This window comes from Lepidochelys olivacea (genome assembly GCF_965140295.1).
Source record: "Lepidochelys olivacea isolate rLepOli2 genome assembly, chromosome: 23".
Lineage (NCBI taxonomy): Eukaryota > Metazoa > Chordata > Testudines > Cheloniidae > Lepidochelys > Lepidochelys olivacea.
In genome coordinates, this window is record NC_140433.1 from 6,220,574 (window position 1) to 6,238,790 (window position 18,217).

At 65.0% G+C, this 18,217-nt stretch overlaps 1 protein-coding gene across 4 annotated transcripts; it reads right to left on the reverse strand.

Moving 5' to 3' along the window:
• Positions 1-872: 872 nt before the first annotated feature.
• VASP (vasodilator stimulated phosphoprotein) lies at positions 873-14,817 on the reverse strand. Of its 4 annotated transcripts, none has more exons than XM_084612364.1 (13): positions 14,674-14,817; positions 7,712-7,883; positions 6,702-6,870; positions 6,397-6,460; positions 5,837-5,868; positions 5,168-5,403; positions 4,758-4,882; positions 4,359-4,419; positions 4,063-4,114; positions 3,694-3,739; positions 2,683-2,758; positions 2,064-2,121; positions 873-1,791 (listed from the first exon to the last, which is right to left on the reverse strand). In XM_084612364.1, exons 1-13 carry the CDS (start codon positions 14,706-14,708, stop codon positions 1,754-1,756), a joined length of 1,164 nt encoding a protein of 387 aa, XP_084468490.1. In that variant the 5' UTR covers positions 14,709-14,817; the 3' UTR covers positions 873-1,753. The 4 variants fall into 4 exon arrangements, with proteins under 4 accessions (XP_084468490.1, XP_084468491.1, XP_084468489.1 ...); XM_084612365.1 differs by having other exon boundaries at positions 4,063-4,111; positions 4,758-4,885; XM_084612363.1 differs by having other exon boundaries at positions 4,758-4,885.
• Between the last annotated feature and the right edge of the window lie 3,400 nt (positions 14,818-18,217).

Consider the following 18,217-nt stretch of genomic DNA (forward strand, 5'->3'; position numbering starts at 1 on the left):
CCGCTCCCTGCTCCCACCCCCCCAACCCCAGTCCCACCCTTCCTAGTGCTTAATGAGAAGGCCATGCGGTGACAAGGCACCTGGCTTCCCCTGGCTCCGAGGCGGAGGGTGTTGGGGGGCAGGACCCCTCCCCAGGCCTTTGCCCGGGCCACAGCTGGGTTGTAGTGGGGCCCCCCCACCTCCCGCCCCTGTTGGTGCTGGGGGTGGTTCCAGGCAGAGCGGGGATCCCCTTTATGGCCGTTACAACCCCGCAGCCTCCTGGGGCTGCCCTGACCCCCCCCTCCCCACTCCCCTCAGGGCACCTGGAATTTATTCTAGTCCCAGCCTTTGTGGCCTCCCCGCCCCATGCACCCCAGCCTGGCTGGAGGCAGCAGCAACGCCCCAGGTGCACCCCCCCAACCCCCGCTGCCCCCCTCCTCTCACCCTGCCAGGGTGAGTGGGGCTCCGAGGCAGGCATCTGGCACGGGCAGCTCTAGGAGGGCCCAGGTGCCCCGCTTGGCCCTGCTGCCAGCCCGGGGGGATGGGTACAGCAGGCAGAGGATGCTGAGGGGCGTATGGGGGGCCCGGGCCCAGGCCCAGCCCTGGCTGATGAGGCGCTCGTTGGGGGATAATTGGGGTGGCGCTCAGGCAACGACGCTGGACTCCAGCAGCCCCTCTGTCCCCCCTCGGCACAGGCTGGGAGGGAGGGTTTGATGCAGCCACCCCACACCCTCCCAAAGGCACAAACTATCTTTGAGTAGAGCCTAGTGGCCCTGCTGTGACCCCTGAACCCCCTTCCCACACCCCACTCTAACCCCCAGCCCCCACTCCCCTCCCCAAGCCAGGGATAGAACCCAGGCGTCCTGCCCCACAATGAGACAGAGGGAGGAGTGTAACTTACAAAAAGGAAAGGTTTATTCCAGAACTGGGTACCAAGGGTCCGTGCCCGGTGCCAGGCGGGGGGGCCCGGTGCCAGGCGGCACGGCGCAGGGGAGGGGAAAAGCATCTCTCCCTGGTACTGGGCACAAATGCCCCAGAAATCAGTAAAAAACCAACAACCCAAAAAAATAAAGTGAACATTAACAGCCGCATAGAAAAGAGTGGAGAGTCTGCCCCTCCCCAGCCAGGGGTAAAGGATCAACCCCCCCTCAGGACAGTTCCTGTCACTGCCCAGCTGGGGGCCCCCACCCCCAAGATAAAAAAACTCCCCCTCCCCCCCCCCGTGTAAAAAAATATAAAATAAGCTGAACCCAGCAGAGCTGGGGGCCAGGAAGCAGTGAGTGGGCACAGGGCGGGACTGGGGGGGGGATCCCCGGCCCTCCAATTCCTGGCAGGGCAGGGGTGTTTCAGGGAATCTCTCCATCATGCCAGGCCCCCAGGGGGAGGCAGCTCTGCGCTGCTCCTGGGGGGCAGGAACGACGCCGACTCCTCCCAGAGACCCCCCAAGCCCTGCTGTCTGGGGGGGAGGGGCCCTTTGGTAGGCAGCAGCCTGCAGGGGGTGCTATTGCTCTGCTCCTGCCCCAGGGGTAAGGCACAGCCTGGGAGCTCCGGGGCAGCCCCAGAGGGATGGGGGGGGGGAATCTCCAGGAATTTGGACCACCCCCTGGAATTGCACAGTGGGGCTGGCGCCCCGGTAACCATCGGCCGGAGGAGGGGGTGCATGGGGGAGGGGCTTCAAGTGTGAGGGGGCGGGGCGCGTGTCAAAGACGATAAACCCGTGGGTGGCACAGGAGCCTCGGCAGCCCTGGGACCGCCGGCCGGGTGGGATGGGGGGCTAGGGCGAGCCCCGCTTCCTCAGTTCCAGGACGAATGCTGCAGAGAGAGAAGGGGGGGGGGGGTGGTAAGTGTCCAGGAGCCAGATGGGGGGGAGAGGGGAAGACATGCCAGGCCAGGCGGCCCCACGGCCACCAGGAAGCAGCCAGGGGGCTCCAAGCTGAAGCAGCCCTTGCTCAGGAGCTGGGGCATCTGCAGGGGACTGGGGCCGCGCACAGAGAACACCCCCCTCCCCCTGGATCCCTCATGCCACGGGCCCCCCGCACCAAGCAGGCAGGAACCGAGCCCAGCGACCCCTACAGGTGGCTCACCCTCGATGATCTCCTCCTTCAGCTTCTGCAGCTCCCGGCGCAGCTCCTCCAGCAGCTCCTGGGTGAGGGCGCAGCGTTAGGGGGCGCGGCCCACCCTGCACCCCCTCGTGTACAACCCTTCCCCCACCACCACCCCTGCGTGCAGCCCTGCCCCTCTCCCCTGGCACCCCCTCACATGCAGCCCCACCCCCAGAACCTCCCCAGCACCCCCTCCTACGCACAGCCCTGCCCCCTCCTCTGGCACCCCTCCCCCCTGGAACACCCCCCCCCCCCCGCACCATCCCCTGTGCACAGCCACTCCTGCCCCCTGGCACCCTCTCTTCCCCCCAGTGTCCCCCCATGCCTCCCCACATACAGTCTTGCAACAGCCCCCAGCATGCCTCCCCCCCAACACCGGGCACTTGCACAGCCCCCCCCCCCACTGCCCCCCCATGCAAACTCCACCTCCAGCACCACCACCCCTACACCCCTCCCCCCAGCAACAGCCCAATCCAGACCCCCACCTCCATGCTCAGGGTCATGGGGTCCTGCTCCAGTCACCGAGCAGAGTCCCAGGGTTAGGAACGAACCCCATGTCACCCCAGGGCTGGGTTTCCTGGCTCCTCCCCCACCCTGGTACCTGTTTGATCCGCTCCAGGCCGGACTCATCTGTGCTGGCCGGGGGCTCTGTGCTGCTGGGGGCAGCTGATTTCATCCTGGGCGGGGGGGGGGGGGAGGAGGGAGAACGGAGCAGGGGTTAGGGGTGAGAAGCTCCACGAGGCTCTATGTCCCTCTTTGGCAGGGATCCCACCCCTGTCTGAGAGCCTTGCCACTGAGGGGGCTCCACAGCTTGGGGTGACACACAGACAGCGTTAGGTTCCAGAGTTAACAGGCAGCCCACTTACAGGAGGGGCATCAGGATTCCTGGGCTCTTTCCCCACCTGTGCTACTGTGCTCTTTGGCAAGTCCCTCCCAAGCCTGGTGCCTCAGTTTCCCCACGTGCAATTGGGGTGGGGGGATATTCACGGTAGGCCTGAGGTATCACGCCGTGGCTAAGGGCGCAGCAGGGCGAGGAGATATTCAGAAGGATCAGGGGAGGCCAAGCCAGGCGGTGTGGCTCTGTTTGCTGCCCAGCGGGTACGGTTCCAGGGAGCCGCAGCCCTACCCAGCCCTGCGCCTTGGGCTCTGCATCGCCCCTGCCCCCAGCAGCGCATGCGCCGCCCCCCAGCCAGCCCCATGCCCAGCTCTGGGCCCTGGCACCACTGCCCAGCCGGAAAGCCCCTGGCCATGGTGTCCCCATCCACCCCCCCCCCCACACACACACACTTCCCTCCAGGGGCCCACCTGCTCCACCAGCCCCTGTGTCCAGGATACCCACCTCCTCCTCCCTTGGAGCAAGGCCTAGTGCCCCCCGCACTGCTCAGTCTGCCCCATATCTGCCCCATGGCTTCGGTCCCCCAACCCACGCCCGGGCACTACCCCGAGAGGCTGGTGCTACTCCGGGCGGGACTGGGGGATTCTCTGCTCTCCTGGGTCTCACTATGCCTGGGGGGAAGAGAGAGGCAGACAGACCCCCGGCCCAGCCCGGCCCCTCCTGGCTCCAGCCGCCTGGACCCCCACCCTCCCCATGGCCCAGCCGGGCAGCACCCACCTGGGCAGGGTGGAGCTGTTCTTCTCCCAGGGCCTCCGCACCAAGTCTGCCAAGAGAGGGGAGAAATGGGTGCCTGGCGCTTTCACTGGGGAGGTCCATGGGAAGAGGAATTTGGAGGGGGGGGCCCTCAGACACACAGCCCCCCCCACCCCAGCAGAGAGTCCAAGGTGTGAACCACCCCCATCCGTGGGCCTCCCCCCCCCGCAGCCAGTGCCAGGCAGCACAATGCCCAGGTGAAGGGCTGCCTGTCCCCTGCTCCCCTGCCCCCCCTTCAGTCCGCTTCCAGCATGCCCTGCTCCACCTGTCCTCCCCCTGGGCATGCTGGGAGACAGGGGTCTCTGGGGCTGGCGGGGGCCCCCCCACACTCACCGCTCTGCAGGCTCGAGGTCCTAGTACCTGAGGGTTCGGCGGTGTCTTGCTGCTGGGGGCAGAACGAAGGGGGGGGGGTGTCAGTGGGTCTTGTGGCCCTGGGCAAGCTCCCCTTTCTCCCCCCAAGGAGCCCCAGGGGAATCTCCTTCCCCCCCAAGAAGTGGGGCCAGCTCCCTCCTGCACTGCTGGGCAGATCCAGGACTCAGCACAGACCCCGCCAAGCCTGGCCAGGCCCCAGCCCACCTGCCCCCTCCCCAGGAACAGGCTGCCGGACGGAGAGGGGGCAGGACACTCACGCTGGAAATGTCCTCATCTTTCTTCGGCCCAGGCTTCTCGCCCGGCAGCGTGGCTTTCCGCCTGCGGGGGGCGACAGGGAGAGTGGGGTTAGCGCCCACCCAGGCCTGCCCCGCCCCGAGAGCCGCCACCCCCGCCCCGGAGGCACAGATCCCTCTCGGGCAAGCCCCCGACCCTCTGGCAGGGCCGAGTCAGCACTGGGGACACGTCTGGGATCTCCCCCCATGCCCCAGCCCCACACCCACAGGGCAGCACCTCCTACCCCCCGGCACAGAGCCCCCAGCCTCCCAGAGCACAGCCCCGTCCCCCACCACCACCATCCCAGCCCCACAACACAGATCCCCCCCCCCCGCCCCCCCCAACATGGAGACCCAGCACACACACACCCTGCCGCCCCTCACCGTCTGGCCAGCATGGCGCTCATCTCCTCCATCAGGCCCCCGCCCCCCCCGCCGCGGCTGGCCTCGTTCTTTGGGGCCGTCCCGGGGCTGGGGCTGCCCCCCGCCGGCCCAGCGCCATCCTCCTGCTGCTGGGGGACAGGGAGCAGAGTCATTACCAGGCCCAGCACCGCAATCCCTCCCTCACTAGCCCACAGACACACACACACACTCCCCGGTTCTAGCCCTGCTCGATGCCTTGGGCCCCCCTTCCGCAGGGACCCCCGCCCCGCAACAGGCCAACCCACCTCCAGCGCCAGACCCAGCCTGGGCTGGGGCCGCCCGACCCCTACCTTCTTCCAACCCCCCCTCCTCCCCCCAACTCCGCCCCCACCCCACTCCCCCCCGCCCCAATCCTGCTCCTCCCCACCCACCTTGGCGATTTTCCTGAGTTTTGCGCTTGCGATGGCAGCTGCCAGGCCGGAGGCCCCCCCGCCTCCCGCCCCCGGGCCCTGTGCAGCAGGCAGAGGAGGGGCGGGAGGTGGCCCCCCAGTCGCAGGGGGTGGCCCCCCAGCAGTGGCGGGCAGGCCGGGTGGTGGAGGCGGCCCTGGCGGGGGTGGCGGCCCTGGGGGCGGCGGGGGGCCTCCCCCCGAAGGGGTCACTGGAGCTCCTGCCACACAAGACCAAGGGGGGTTAGAGGGAGCTGGAGCACCGGGAGGGGGGGGCGGGGGGGGAGGAGAAGAGGTCTAAGCAGATGCCACTGGGACCCTCTTAGCCAGGCAAGACCACCCTGGGGACTGGGGGCCCCACGCGACCCCCCCCTCCCCCAGCACCCAGAACTAATCCCACTACGTGAATTGTTGAAATCCCTGAGGCACCCCCCTCCCGCCAACACCACCACTTGCAGCAACCCTGCTGGGCTGAGGCAGAGGTGGGGAGACACCCCCCACGCTCCCACGGGCGCAGTCCTGTGGGGCTAGAGATATGGCTGGGGGGGGGGAAGGGGGCCGATCGTGTGCGACAGACCAATCCCGACTCCCAGTGCCGGAGCTGGGCCACCTGCCCCCCGACTCCCCACCGCCTGCCCCCCCTGCATTACCCACCTGCACTGGCCACCCGGCGCTCCTGCTCCTGCCTGGGAGACAAAGAGGGGTGAGAACTGGAAGGGGGGGGGGACACAAATACCCAGGGACCCCCCCCAGGGCATCTCCCCCCTCCCCCCAGTCACTCACGTGCGTGGCGAGGCCTGGGGGGACCCCGGGTCCAGGATCCCTGACACCACGAACCCACACATGCTGGGCAGCCGCTCGCCCCGCCAGCCGCAAGCCGATTAGGGGCTGAGCCGGCAGCGCCCGCTCCAGCCGCTCGGGGGCTTAGCCGGGGGTGGAGGGGGAGGGGGGAGAGGTCACTTCAGTAATCACCTGGGGCACGGGCGTCAGCGACTGGGCAGCCCTCACCGAGGGGCCCAGGATGGGATGGGGGAAGGTGCCTTGTACCCCCGACCACCACCCTGACTCCCCTTTGCCCCCCAAGCCTGAGAGACCCTTCCTGGTAACGGCCCCTGCAACTGCCCACCCCACCAAGCCCACCAGAGGTCTGGGAAGGGGGTGGGGGACCTGGTGGGAAGGCGCAGGTGGGGGGGGGCAAGAGAGAGACACCATACCTTTTCTGTTGCTCCATCTCATCTGGGGAGGGGCCGTTCTGGGGTGGCCCAGACGGAGCCAAGCCTGCACCGGGACACACAATGGGGGTGGGGGTCAGCAACAGGTTCCACCCCGCAGCTTCCCCCACAGAGATCCGAGCGCTGGCTCCCCACCCCCGGCCACAGTTCCAACAGGGCGACCCGCCCTCCAGCCCCCCAAACCCTGGCACTGCGGTGGGACCAGGCCCCCACATCTCCAGCCTGAGCCCCCACCCAAGCTGTGCCCAACCCCCTGGGCGATGGGGGCAGGGCCGGGCACCGCTCACCCGCCTCCAGCTGGTCCAGGGCGAGCAGCATCCCACTGGCAAACTGGTTGGCGTCCTCCTTGGTGCTGAAGTTGAGACCCCAGACCTGGCGGGCATCACGCCACTGGTGGAAGTTGGGTGTGGCCTGGTTGTACTTCATCCCCTTCATTACTGCACAGTTAATGACCACCTGGGGGGGGGGGGGTAGAGAGCCGGGTCAGCAGGGGGCCCATGGGATCCCAGCCCCCCCAAGGACCATACCAAGGCCACGGGGGGGGGGGTGTCGGGGGGGAGGTGAGACACAAACAAGAGCAGCTGCCACCCAGGGACTGGCCTGGGTATGGGGATGTCCCTGTTCAGAGGGCAGGAGGGGCTGGGGCCAGGACCCCCCCGGGTTCTTCCAACCCCAGCTCTGGAGGGGGGGTATGGGGGGGCAGGACCCCTGGCTTCTCACCTGAGTTTGGGGGGGCGGGGGAGAGCATCAAGGGTAGGATGATTTGGCCTGCCCCTGCCCAGACCATCAGCCCTGGCACCGGCTCTGCCAAGCACAGCACGAGGGGCTGGCAGTGCCCTCCGGCACCAGAGGGAAGCCTACAATTCCCATAGCAGGGGGTTGCAGAAGGTCCCCCGTCCCCCCGCCCAGCTCCTGGGCCACCCAGTCCTCAGCTCTGCAGGGGGGCTCCCAGAATGAGCCCCAAACCCACAGGTCAGGGCCCAGCACACATTTCCTGAGGGGGAGGCAGCCTAGGGGACAGGACAAGCTGCAAACTCTGGGGACAGGGCACTTGGGGAGAACCGGGGCAGGACGACTGGAACACTGGCCAGGAGAGCCAGCCCCACAATGCCCAGCTTTGCCTCACCCAAGGGGGATCCAGTCCCCGTCCCCCCCAGCCAGGACTCCCACAAGGGCAGATCACAGGGGGTGCAGGGCCCTGGGGCCACCTTTTCCGACAGCCCCTCTCCTGGGGCGCAGCCTGAGCCCCTGATGCCTGGCTGGTCCCAGGGCCCCCCTCCCCGCCCAGCCCCCACACCTGCTGGTCCGACTGCATCTTACGGCCCACCACGCGGAAGGTGTTGGTGCCCGGGTTGTGGTAGATCTGCACCCAGCTGACAACCTGGGGGCCGCTCCCCGCCGTCACCCACTTCTTGTTGGCATCGTCGTACAGCATCACCGTGGCACGGGTGGCGCAGACGACCGTCTCGCTGCGGAAGGAGAAGGGGGTGAATGTGGAGGGAGGAGCTCCTGCAGGCCCCTCCCCGCGCCAAAGTGAACCAGCTGAGCCCCCCGCAAGCCCAGCCGGCAGCTCACCCTTTAGCACCAGGGGAACCCCCAGTGCACTCCAGGCCCAGACACTCAGGGGGGCACCGCACCCCAGGGGACAGGGATCAGCCCACTGTACAGGGGAAACTGAGGCACAGGGAGGGGAATGGAATGGCAGAGTCAGGCACAGAACCCAGGAGTCCTGACTCCCATCCCCCCCCCCACATTAACCCCTAGACCCCCCCCCCAGAACCCCAGCATCCCGGCTCTGCCCCCCCAGCTCAGAGTTGGTGGGATCAGTCACAAAATCCCAGGAACCTTCACAGCCCCCAAACCCCAAAGTGTGTGGGTGGGAGCCAGCTGGGGGACCCCTCTCTGGGGAGGCTGGAAAATAGCCCCCTGATGTAGTTCAGCCCCCCCCTCCCCCCAAGTAGGGCTTCAGGTCCCACTCCCAGCCCAGGGGATGTTTGGTTTGGGTGTCCCTGTGCTGCTGGGTCCTGGGGACGGGAGGTGCTGAAGGCAGCACAGGTGCCAGTGGTGGGATCCCAAGGGGGAGAAGCGCCCCCCCCCAGGTGACACCCCTTCCCCCACACACACACACACTGCCTGGGGGGGTAGAGAGAAGCAGGCCCAGGTCCCTCCTGACTGAGGGCAGGGAGCAGAGAGACCATCCCTGGGGTTGCAACCTCAAAGCTCCTGGCCCCGAAGCCAGGCTGCCCAATGAGGAGGGAACGTCCCACCCCTGGGCACAGAAGCCCCCCCCCCCAAGATTGCTGCCCTGCCCCCGGCCCACAGCAGCGCCCAGGGGAACTAGCAGCACCTCCACCTTCAGCCATTCTCCCAGCCCCACAGCCCCAGCCCCGCCGGGGACCGAGCGAGGGTGTCCGCCCAGGACGTGCATCCTGGGGCCGTGGGCCTCCCCCACTATACACAGAGCGTGCCCCCCCCTCCCCCGAGCCCCCTGCCATCGCTGGTATCACTCCAGCAGGCCGCAAGAGCCTCACATAGGCCCCCAGCCCCATGGGGCACTGGCTGACCCTCCAGGAGACACCAGCCGCTAGGGCGGGGGCTGGGGGTTTCCTCTGCAGGAAGATTATGCCAGGCACAGGCCACCGCACAGGAACCGAGTCACGCGAGGCCGGCCGCCCTGCACATGGGCCCTGCTGGCAGGGGGGGCACCAACAGCCAGGGAAGGGGCCGCAGGGAGCAGCTGAGGGGGAGCACCCAGCATCCTGCCTGTGGCCTGCCCAGCCAGCTCCAGCCTGCCCCACCTACCCCGGCTCATCTATGGCCCCGTCTCTGCCAGGGCTCGGCAGGCAGGGGGCTGCGGGTCAGGAGTGAGGTGCGCTGGCAGAGTGGGGGGGCAGGGCTAGGCTGGCAGGGGACTGCAGGTCAGGATTGAGGGGCACCAGCAGAGTCGGTGGCAGGGCAGGGATTGCAGGGGGCTGCAGGTCGGGATTGAGGGGTGCCGGCAGAGTGGGAGGGCAGGGCAGGGATTGCACGAGGCTGCAGGTCGGGATTGAGGGGCGCCAGCAGAGTGGGGGGCAGGGCAGGGATTGCACGAGGCTGCAGGTCGGGATTGAGGGGCACCAGCAGAGTGGGGGGCAGGGCAGGGATTGCACGAGGCTGCAGGTCGGGATTGAGGGGCACCAGCAGAGTGGGGGGCAGGGCAGGGATTGCAGGAGGCTGCAGGTCGGGATTGAGGGGCACCAGCAGAATGGGGGGCAGGGCAGGGATTGCACGAGGCTGCAGGTCGGGATTGAGGGGCACCAGCAGAGTGGGGGGCAGGGCAGGGATTGCACGAGGCTGCAGGTCGGGATTGAGGGGCACCGGCAGAGTGGGGGGCAGGGCAGGGATTGCACGAGGCTGCAGGTCGGGATTGAGGGGCACCGGCAGAGTGGGGGGCAGGGCAGGGATTGCAGGAGGCTGCAGGTCGGGATTGAGGGGCACCAGCAGAATGGGGGGCAGGGCAGGGATTGCACGAGGCTGCAGGTCGGGATTGAGGGGCACCAGCAGAGTGGGGGGCAGGGCAGGGATTGCACGAGGCTGCAGGTCGGGATTGAGGGGCGCTGGCAGCGTGGGGGGCAGGGCAGGGATTGCACGAGGCTGCAGGTCGGGATTGAGGGGCGCCGTCAGAGTGGGGGGCAGGGCAGGGATTGCAGGAGGCTGCAGGTCGGGATTGAGGGGCGCCGTCAGAGTGGGGGGCAGGGCAGGGATTGCAGGAGGCTGCAGGTCGGGATTGAGGGGCGCTGGCAGCGTGGGGGGGGTGACACCAATTCACACCCTGAGTCACTGCTACTGGAGACCCCTGAACACCCCCGCTGCCCCCAGGAGCTGGGGCACCTCCCCCCCACCCATGGTCTCTGAGCCTGACAGGGGCACCTGGGATCTTGGCATGTCTCCCACAGGAAGGCCAAGGGGAAGCTCAGCCGCCCTGAGGGCCCAGATCTGCCCCCACCCTTCCCACAACGAGCGCCAGGGTGCCCGACAGCTGGGGGGGGGGGCAGACACATGTCGCCAGCTCCCAGCCCCTCCCCAGCACCCGCGGGCCAAGCGGAAGCAGCTGCCGCTCCCACAATCCAAACAGGGCGCGGCAGCCCCAGGCCTGGCCCAGCTGCTGCGGGGGAGGGGAGGCCAGGCAAGCCCAGGCTGCTGACTCCTCCCTGTGCCCCAGGCCCTCCCTGCCCGGCCCGTGACACCCCAACACTGGGAGCCTGGCAGCTCCCCAGCCAGCAGCACCCTGAGAGCTGCTGGGTCCCCAGGGGCTCCCTGAGACCCGCCCCCCCCCGCACCCGGCACTGCCCATCAGGGAGCGCTTCGCAGGCTGTCTGCCGGGTGGCAATTGACCAACAGGCCCTGACCACGAGCCACTTCCGCCAGTCACCGCTCTTTCCCAATGTCCTGCGGGCATGGGAGGGGGAGGGGTTGGCAGCCAGGACTCCTGGGCTCTATCCCCACTGGCTGCGTGACCTTGGGCTAGTCCCTGCCCCTCTGTGCCTCAGTTTCCCCCATGCCAAGAGGAGAACGCCACCCCAGCCGCTGGTGGGGGGGGGTGTGGACACAAGGTCCATCTGCAGCAGGATCCTATGGGGTGTCCAGCTGCCCTGGGAGTGGTGGCAGTGGCTACCAGGCAGCGGGTCCCAGCCAGCTGCAGCACCCGACCAGCCGGCCCAGGGACTGAGGCAGCGCTGGCTGTGGGCCAGGGACCCGGCTCAGACAATTCCCACCCCCCCCCCCTTCGTGCTTCCCTGCCTGCCTGACTCCCCAACCACCACCACCAGGCTTCCCTGCCTAACCTCCCACAGGCTCCTCCCAGCCCCCCCCCCCCCAGGACACCAGGGGGTGGGGCACCAGCCCCGGAGGCAGCACCTGGGGGGGGCCAGACTCCGGAGCAGGAAGAGGTGGGGGAGCGGCTATCTGTGACCATATAAGGGCAGGTTTGAAGGCCAGAGCCTGTTTGTCTCAGATGGGGTGGGGGGGAGGAGGAGGGGGGGGTGGGAAACAGGCACAGCCCCCCACCCCCATCACCCTGTTCGTGGGGGGTCAGGAACCCACCCACCCCTAAAACAAAGGAGAGGAAGGGCTGAGATCCTGCAGCCCCCAACCCATCCCCTGGCCCCCCCACAGGCAACTGGTCACTGGTGGGGTGGGGGGCTGGGATCAGGCCTGGCCTGACCTTCAAGGAGGCACCAAAGCTGGAGGGAGAGGCAGCTGCCTCTGGGGAGGAGCGTGCTAGTGTGCAGAAGTCAGGCCCAGGGCAACCTTCCCTGCTCCTGGGCTCCCACCCTGCAGCCCCTGCTAGCCCAGCCCTGTGGGGTGGGGTCGGCCGGAGGCCCCATCTCTGCATCTGTGTGGGTTTGGGGTGAAGGCAGGCCTGGGTCTTTGGCTTCGACCACCCCCAGAGTCCAGAGGTTTCGGCTTTGGTCAAGCTGGGGCCTGAGTTCAGGAGCCGCCCCCCACCCCCATGGGACTGTCCCTGTTCCCCAGCCCCCACCCACTTCCTGGGTGAGACCCTGAGTCACTTCCTGCTCGCTGTGGTACAGTGCCTGGGGGAGGGGGGTTTCTCCCCAGGCTGGCCATGGGGGTCAGGGGACAGAGGGGACCCACTTGGACAGACCCCAGAGCTGCATCAGGCTGCTCTGGTGTAACAGACCCTCCCCACCCCCACCCACAGTGCCTGCTCTGAGGGCACCATGGGGAGAGCCCCCATCTGGGGTCCCGCTAACCCCGCAGTAGGGCTGGGTGTGTCCGCAGGCACCAGGGGTGGGGTGGGGGAAGGGAGACCCTCATTCACCCTTCGAATACCCCACGAGACCCTCCTGGCAGCATCTCCTGCCCCAGGCCAGACAGCAGCCAAGGGGGTCCCCCCCCCAACAGTCTGTTGCCCAGGGACCCCAGCGCCTGGTCCAAGCAGCAGCCAGATACCTGTGGCCCAGGTGGGAGCAGACAGCCTGGCCAGGCCCCCCCCCGGAACCAGCACTGGCCACTGCAGCTGCTCCCAGCACCAATGCGACCCCCCCACCCCATGCTCCCAGCAGCCTCTGCTCCCAGCACACGGAGACAGGAGTGCCCAGGATCCCAGAATGCACCGGGTGGAGGTCGGGCCCTGGCGTTCATGAGCAGGGCCCCAGTGCACTGGGGCAGGGAAGTGCCAGGGCTCGGCCCATCTGGGGGGCACAGCCCCAGGCCCTCCCAAGATCACCCCTCCTTTTGCTCTAGCTCAGGGGTCAGCAGCCCAGGCTGCCTCCAGGCCCCTCACCCATAGGCCAGCCCCAGGCCAGGGGCCTGTGGAGAGCCCCCCACCGGGACACCCCCCCACACACACAAACGGGAAGGGAAAGCCAGGATGTGCTTGTGGCCATTTCCTGCTTTTTAGCAATATGCAGACGCTGCGGCTCCGGCACCCTCCAAGCCAGACGGGCCCCACGGTCGGCCCCATGGCCCCTGCACCGCCCCAGGCCAAACCACAGGACAGAGCTGAAGCACCAGACCTGGGAAGATACCAGTCTGCTCTCCCCCTGCTGCCCCTCACTCCCGACTCGCAGCCCCCTGCCAGCCCAGCCCTGGGCTCCCCCCCACTCTGCCAGCACCCCTCACTCCTGACGCTCCCAGCCCTGGGCTCCCCCCACCGAGCTCTGCCAGTGCCCCAACCCGCAGCCCCCCACCCCGTTTGTCCCGCAGTTCCAAATCGCTCTACGCCGACTTGGGGACTCTGCCCTTTGATCTCATGGGGGTCAGGACCCTCAATCTCGTCAGCTGCTGGAGCCCAGGCCTGGGGGTCAAAGGGCAGCTCAGGAACGGGTCCACCCCCTCCCGCCCAACAGAGCAGGAATTTCAAGCACCAGGAGCATTTCTCCCCCCCTCCACCCATGCTGGGTCCCCCCCCCAGTGGCTTGGGAATGTTTAGCACTAACAGCTGAGCCCAGCCCCCAGGTGCAGGAGTGAGGGTCACCCTCCAGGCAGCCCCAACCCCCCCCTTGGCACAGACAGCTGGGGGCATGCTTAGCTGCGGAGCACGGGAATGGGGGGGGGGCTTTCCTGGGACGACCCCCCCCCTCATAAGCACAGTTGTGAGCACTGGGGGGGGCCTGTTTCCAAAGGCAGGGAGGGGGCTGCCCTGCACAGGGGTTGCAGGATCCTCATCTCTCCTCCCCCTCAGCCCTAGCCAGAGTAGGGTAAGTTCCAGCAGCTGGAGACGCAGCTGTGGCCCCCTCCACACACACACACCCCCCGTCCCAACCACCTGCGGTGGGGCTGCATCCATAGCCAGCTTCACGGGGACAATGAGGTGCAGGGCTAGACTCCAAGTGCAGGCAGGGGAGTGGGGTCTAGTGTGTGGCGGGGGTGCTGGGAGCCAGGACTCCTGGGAGCAGGGTCTGGAGGTTGTGGGGGAAGATGGGAGCCAGGACTCCTGGGTTCTGTCCCTGGTTCTGGGAGGGGAGTGGGGTCTAGTGGTTGGAACGCAGGGGGGGCTGAGAGCCAGGACTCCTGGGTTCTATCCCCAGCTCTGCCAGTCGTTACCCATGACATCACAGCCCTGAGCAGGTGATGTCATTCACTCCCGCCACAGCGGGCTGTGACATCAGAGACAAGCCAGCCCCTGCCCCACAGGATCCAGCTCAAACCTCTCTAGGTCTCCTGGGGGGGAGGGACACAGGGAACCAGGCAGAGGCTGCCCCAGGAGCGATCCGGGGAGGGGGGCCCGCAGCTGCCCGCCCCCCAGACACGCTGGCAGCACAACACCCACCCCACCCCGTCCCGGACGCCTGGGTTCTATGCTCCCCTTGGGCCAACCTCAGGGCTCTCAGCTACTGGGCGGGGGGGCCCGGGGATGGGCGCAGGGGGGCCAAGTCCCTGCCAGGAGCGCTGGGGGCTCGAGGCCCCACGGGAGGCGTCTCCCGCCCCCCACGGTGGGTGCAGGAGAGAGGCCGGGGGAAGGAGGCACCTGAGTGATTCCCAGGGGACCCCCCCCCGCCGATCTGGCGGCTCCGGGCTCCGCTTCCGGCCAGGGCCGCGTCCCCCCCTCCGGGACCCCCAGCCCCCCCCTCCGGGACCCCCAGGCCGCGGACAAAGCGCCCCGGGCGCACGACCTGGCTCTCACCTCATGGTGCCGCTCGGAACCGGGCCGGGGGGCGGCGGAGCGGGCGGGGGGCGCGAGGGCCGGGCTCGGGGCGCTCACTCCCGGCCGCAGCGGAGGCGGGGGCCCATGGGCTGACTGCGGCTCCCGCCTACCTGGGCCCCTGGCTGCCCCGGCTCTGGGGGCGCATGGTCCCGGTCCCGATCCCGGTCCCGGCTGCTGCGGGCTCCAACCCCCTGCTGCGCTCCGGCGGCTCCACAATGCACCGCTCGGCTCGGCCCGCCCCCAGCCGCCGCCCCTCTGCAAAGGGGAAGGGGGGGGGGGAGCTGGCAGCCAGGACTCCTGGGTTCTCCGCCCTGCGGAGTGGGCGGGGGGCTGGCAGCCAGGACTCCTGCGTTTTCTGCCCGGCTGGGAGCTAGGACTCCTGGGTTCTCTGCCCAGATTACTGCTGAGAGTGGGGGGCTGGGAGCCAGGATTCCTGGGTTCTCTGCCCACCTTAGCACTGGGATCCAGGACTCCTTGTTTCTCCTCCCGGCTTAGCGCTGAGAGCAGGGGTCTGGGAGCCAGGACTCCTGGGTTCTCCACCCAGCTGAGAGCGGGGTGGGGCTGAGAGCCAGGACTCCTCAGTTCTCTGTTCACCTTAGCGCTGAGAGCGGGGGACTGGGAGCCAGGACTCCTGGGTTCTCTGTCCTGCTGAGAGCCTGGGAGCCAGGTTTCCTGGGTTCTCTGCCTGGCTGGAGGCTAGGACCCCTGGGTTCTCTGCCCAGCTTAGTGCGGAGATTGGGGGGTTGGGAGCCAGGACTCTTGGGTTGTATTCCCAGCTATACCTATTTTTAACTCAACATAAGACTGTCCACACTGGGTCAGATCAATGGCCCTACTGGCCCGGCATCTTGTCTCTGAGAGTGGCCAGTGCCAGATTCTTTACAGGGAATTAATAGAACAGGGCAATTATTGAGTGATCCATCCCCTGTCCCAGCTTCTAGTAGTCAAAGGTTTAGGGACACTCAGAGCATGGGGTTGCGTCTCTGCCCATCTTGGCTAACAGCCATGGATAAACCTACCCTCCATAAACTTACCTAGTTCTTGTTTGAACCCAGTTATAGTTTTGGCTTTCGCAACATCCCCTGGCAGCAAGTTCCACAAGGTGACTGTGCGTTGTGTGGACAAGTACTCCCTTGTGTCCATTTTAAACCCGCTGCCTGTTAATTTCATCGGCTGACCCCTAGTTTGTGTGTTATGAGAAGGAGTAAACAACACTTCCTTCCTTACTTTCTCCACACCAGTCATGATTTTATAGACGTCTATGGTATTCCCCCTTAGTCCTCTGTCTTCCAAGCAGAAAAGTCCCAGTCTCCTTAATCTCTCCTCATACGGAAGCTGTTCCATCCCCTTCTCTGTGCCGTTTCCAATTCCAATACACCCATTTGGAGATGGAGTGACCAGAACTGCACACAATAGTACAGGAGTGGGCGCACATGGATTTCTCTAGAGGCAATAGGATATGTACTGTCTTATCTATCCCTTTCCCAACACTGTTCACTTTTTTGACTGCCGCAGCACCTCGAGCAGGTGGTTTCAGAGAACGATCCACAGTGACTCCAAGATCTCTCATTGCGACCCCGTCATCTTGTAGGTACAGTTGGGATGATGTTCTCCAATGTGCATTCCTTTGCATTTCTTAACACTGAATTTCGGCCGCCATTTTGTTGCCCAATCACCCAGCTTCGGGAGATCATTTCGCATGCTGCTTTGGACTCGTTACATCACAGCCCCGACCAGATGACACCATTTCCTTCCACTGCGTCACACTGTGAAATCAGAGGCCCATGCTGGGTTTGTCCCTGGGGAGCAGCTGTCAGGACCCCACAGTGTGTCCCTGGGATTTGAATCCAGCTCCACTGGGCAAGGGCTAAGGGGGCAACCCCGTGAGCAGGGAGCAGCACTGGCTTCTCACGAGGCAGCTGTGTGTATTGTGACAAAGTTCCTCCGACACCTTGGTGGGTCTTGTGCTTATTGGCGGATTTGCTCGCCTTGGAGCTTCACGGCAGCCCTCAGCTTGGCCGTTTTTCTGAACCCACAGTCTAGGTCGACGATTCCTGTGTCTGACCAGGAGTTGGGAGGTTTGGGGGGAACCCAGGCCCGCCCTTTACTCCGGGTTCCAGCCCAGGGCCCTGTGGAATGCAGCTGTCCCGAGTGCCTCCTGGAACAGCTGTGTGACAGCTACAACTCCCTGGGCTACTTCCCCATGGCCTCCTCCCAACACCTTCTGTATCCTCACCATAGGACCTTCCTCCTGGTGTCTGATAATGCTTGTACTCCTCAGTCCTCCAACCGTCCGCTTTCTCACTCTCAGCTCCTAGTGCCTCTTGCTCCCAGCTCCTCACACGCACAGCACAAAGTGAAGTGAGCTCCTTTTTAAAACCCAGGTGCCCTGATTAGCCTGCCTTAATTGATTCTAGCAGCTTCTTGATTGGCTGCAGGTGTTCTAATCAGCCTGTCTTAATTGTCTCCAGAAGGTTGCTGATTGTTCTGGAAACTTCCCTGTTGCCTTACCCAGGGAAAGGGACCTACTTAGCCTGGGGCTAATATATCTGGCTTCTATTACTTTCCTGTAGTCATCTGGCCAGACCCTGTCACAGTATGCATACACACGGGCGGGGGATGTGCACGCACACACACATGGAGTAGGGGGATGTGCACACACATACACAGAGTGGGGGCTCTAGATTTTATTCTAGAGGAGGTTCTAGATTTGATTATAAAGGTTCTAGAGGCTGTTCTAGATTTGGTTTTGACAAATAGGGAAGAACGGGTGGAGAATTTGAAAGTGGAAGGCAACTTGGGTGAAAGTGATCATGAAATGGTAGAGTTCGTGATTCTAAGGAATGGTAGCAGGGAGAACAGCACAATAAAGACAATGGATTTCCAGAAGGCAGACTTTAGCAAACTCAGGGAGTTGGTAGGTAAAATCCCATGGGAAGCAAGTCTAAGGGGAAAAACAATTGAAGACAGCTGGCAGTTTTTCAAAGGGACGTTATGAAGGTTACAAGATCAAACTATCCCACTTTGCGTAGGAAAATAGGAAGTATGATAAGAGACCACCCTGGCTTTACTAGGAGATCTTCAATGATCTGAAACTCAAAAAGAGTCCTACAAAAAGTGGAAACTCGGTCAAATTACAAAGGATGAATAAAAACAAAAACACAAGTCTGTAGGGACAATGTTAGAAAAGCCAAGGCACAAAACGAGATCAAACTAGCTAGAGACATAAAAGGAAACAAGAAAACACCCTACAAATACATCAGAAGCAAGAGGAAGGCCAAGGACGGAGTAGGCCCGTTACTCAATGAGGGGGGGAAGACAATAACAGAAAATGTGGAAACGGCAGAGGTGCTTAATGACTTCTTTGTTCCAGTTTTCACCAAGAAGGTTGGTGGCGATTGAACGTATAACATAGTGAATGCCAGTGAAAATGAGGTTGGATCAGAGTCTAAAATAGGGAAAGAACAAATCAAAAATTACTTAGACAAGTTAGGTTTCAGAGTAGCAGCCGTGTTAGTCTGTATTCGCAAAAAGAACAGGAGGACTTGTGGCACCTTAGAGACTAACAAATTTATTTGAGCATAAGCTTTCGTGAGCTACAGCTCACTTCATCGGATGCATCCGATGAAGTGAGCTGTAGCTCATGAAAGCTTA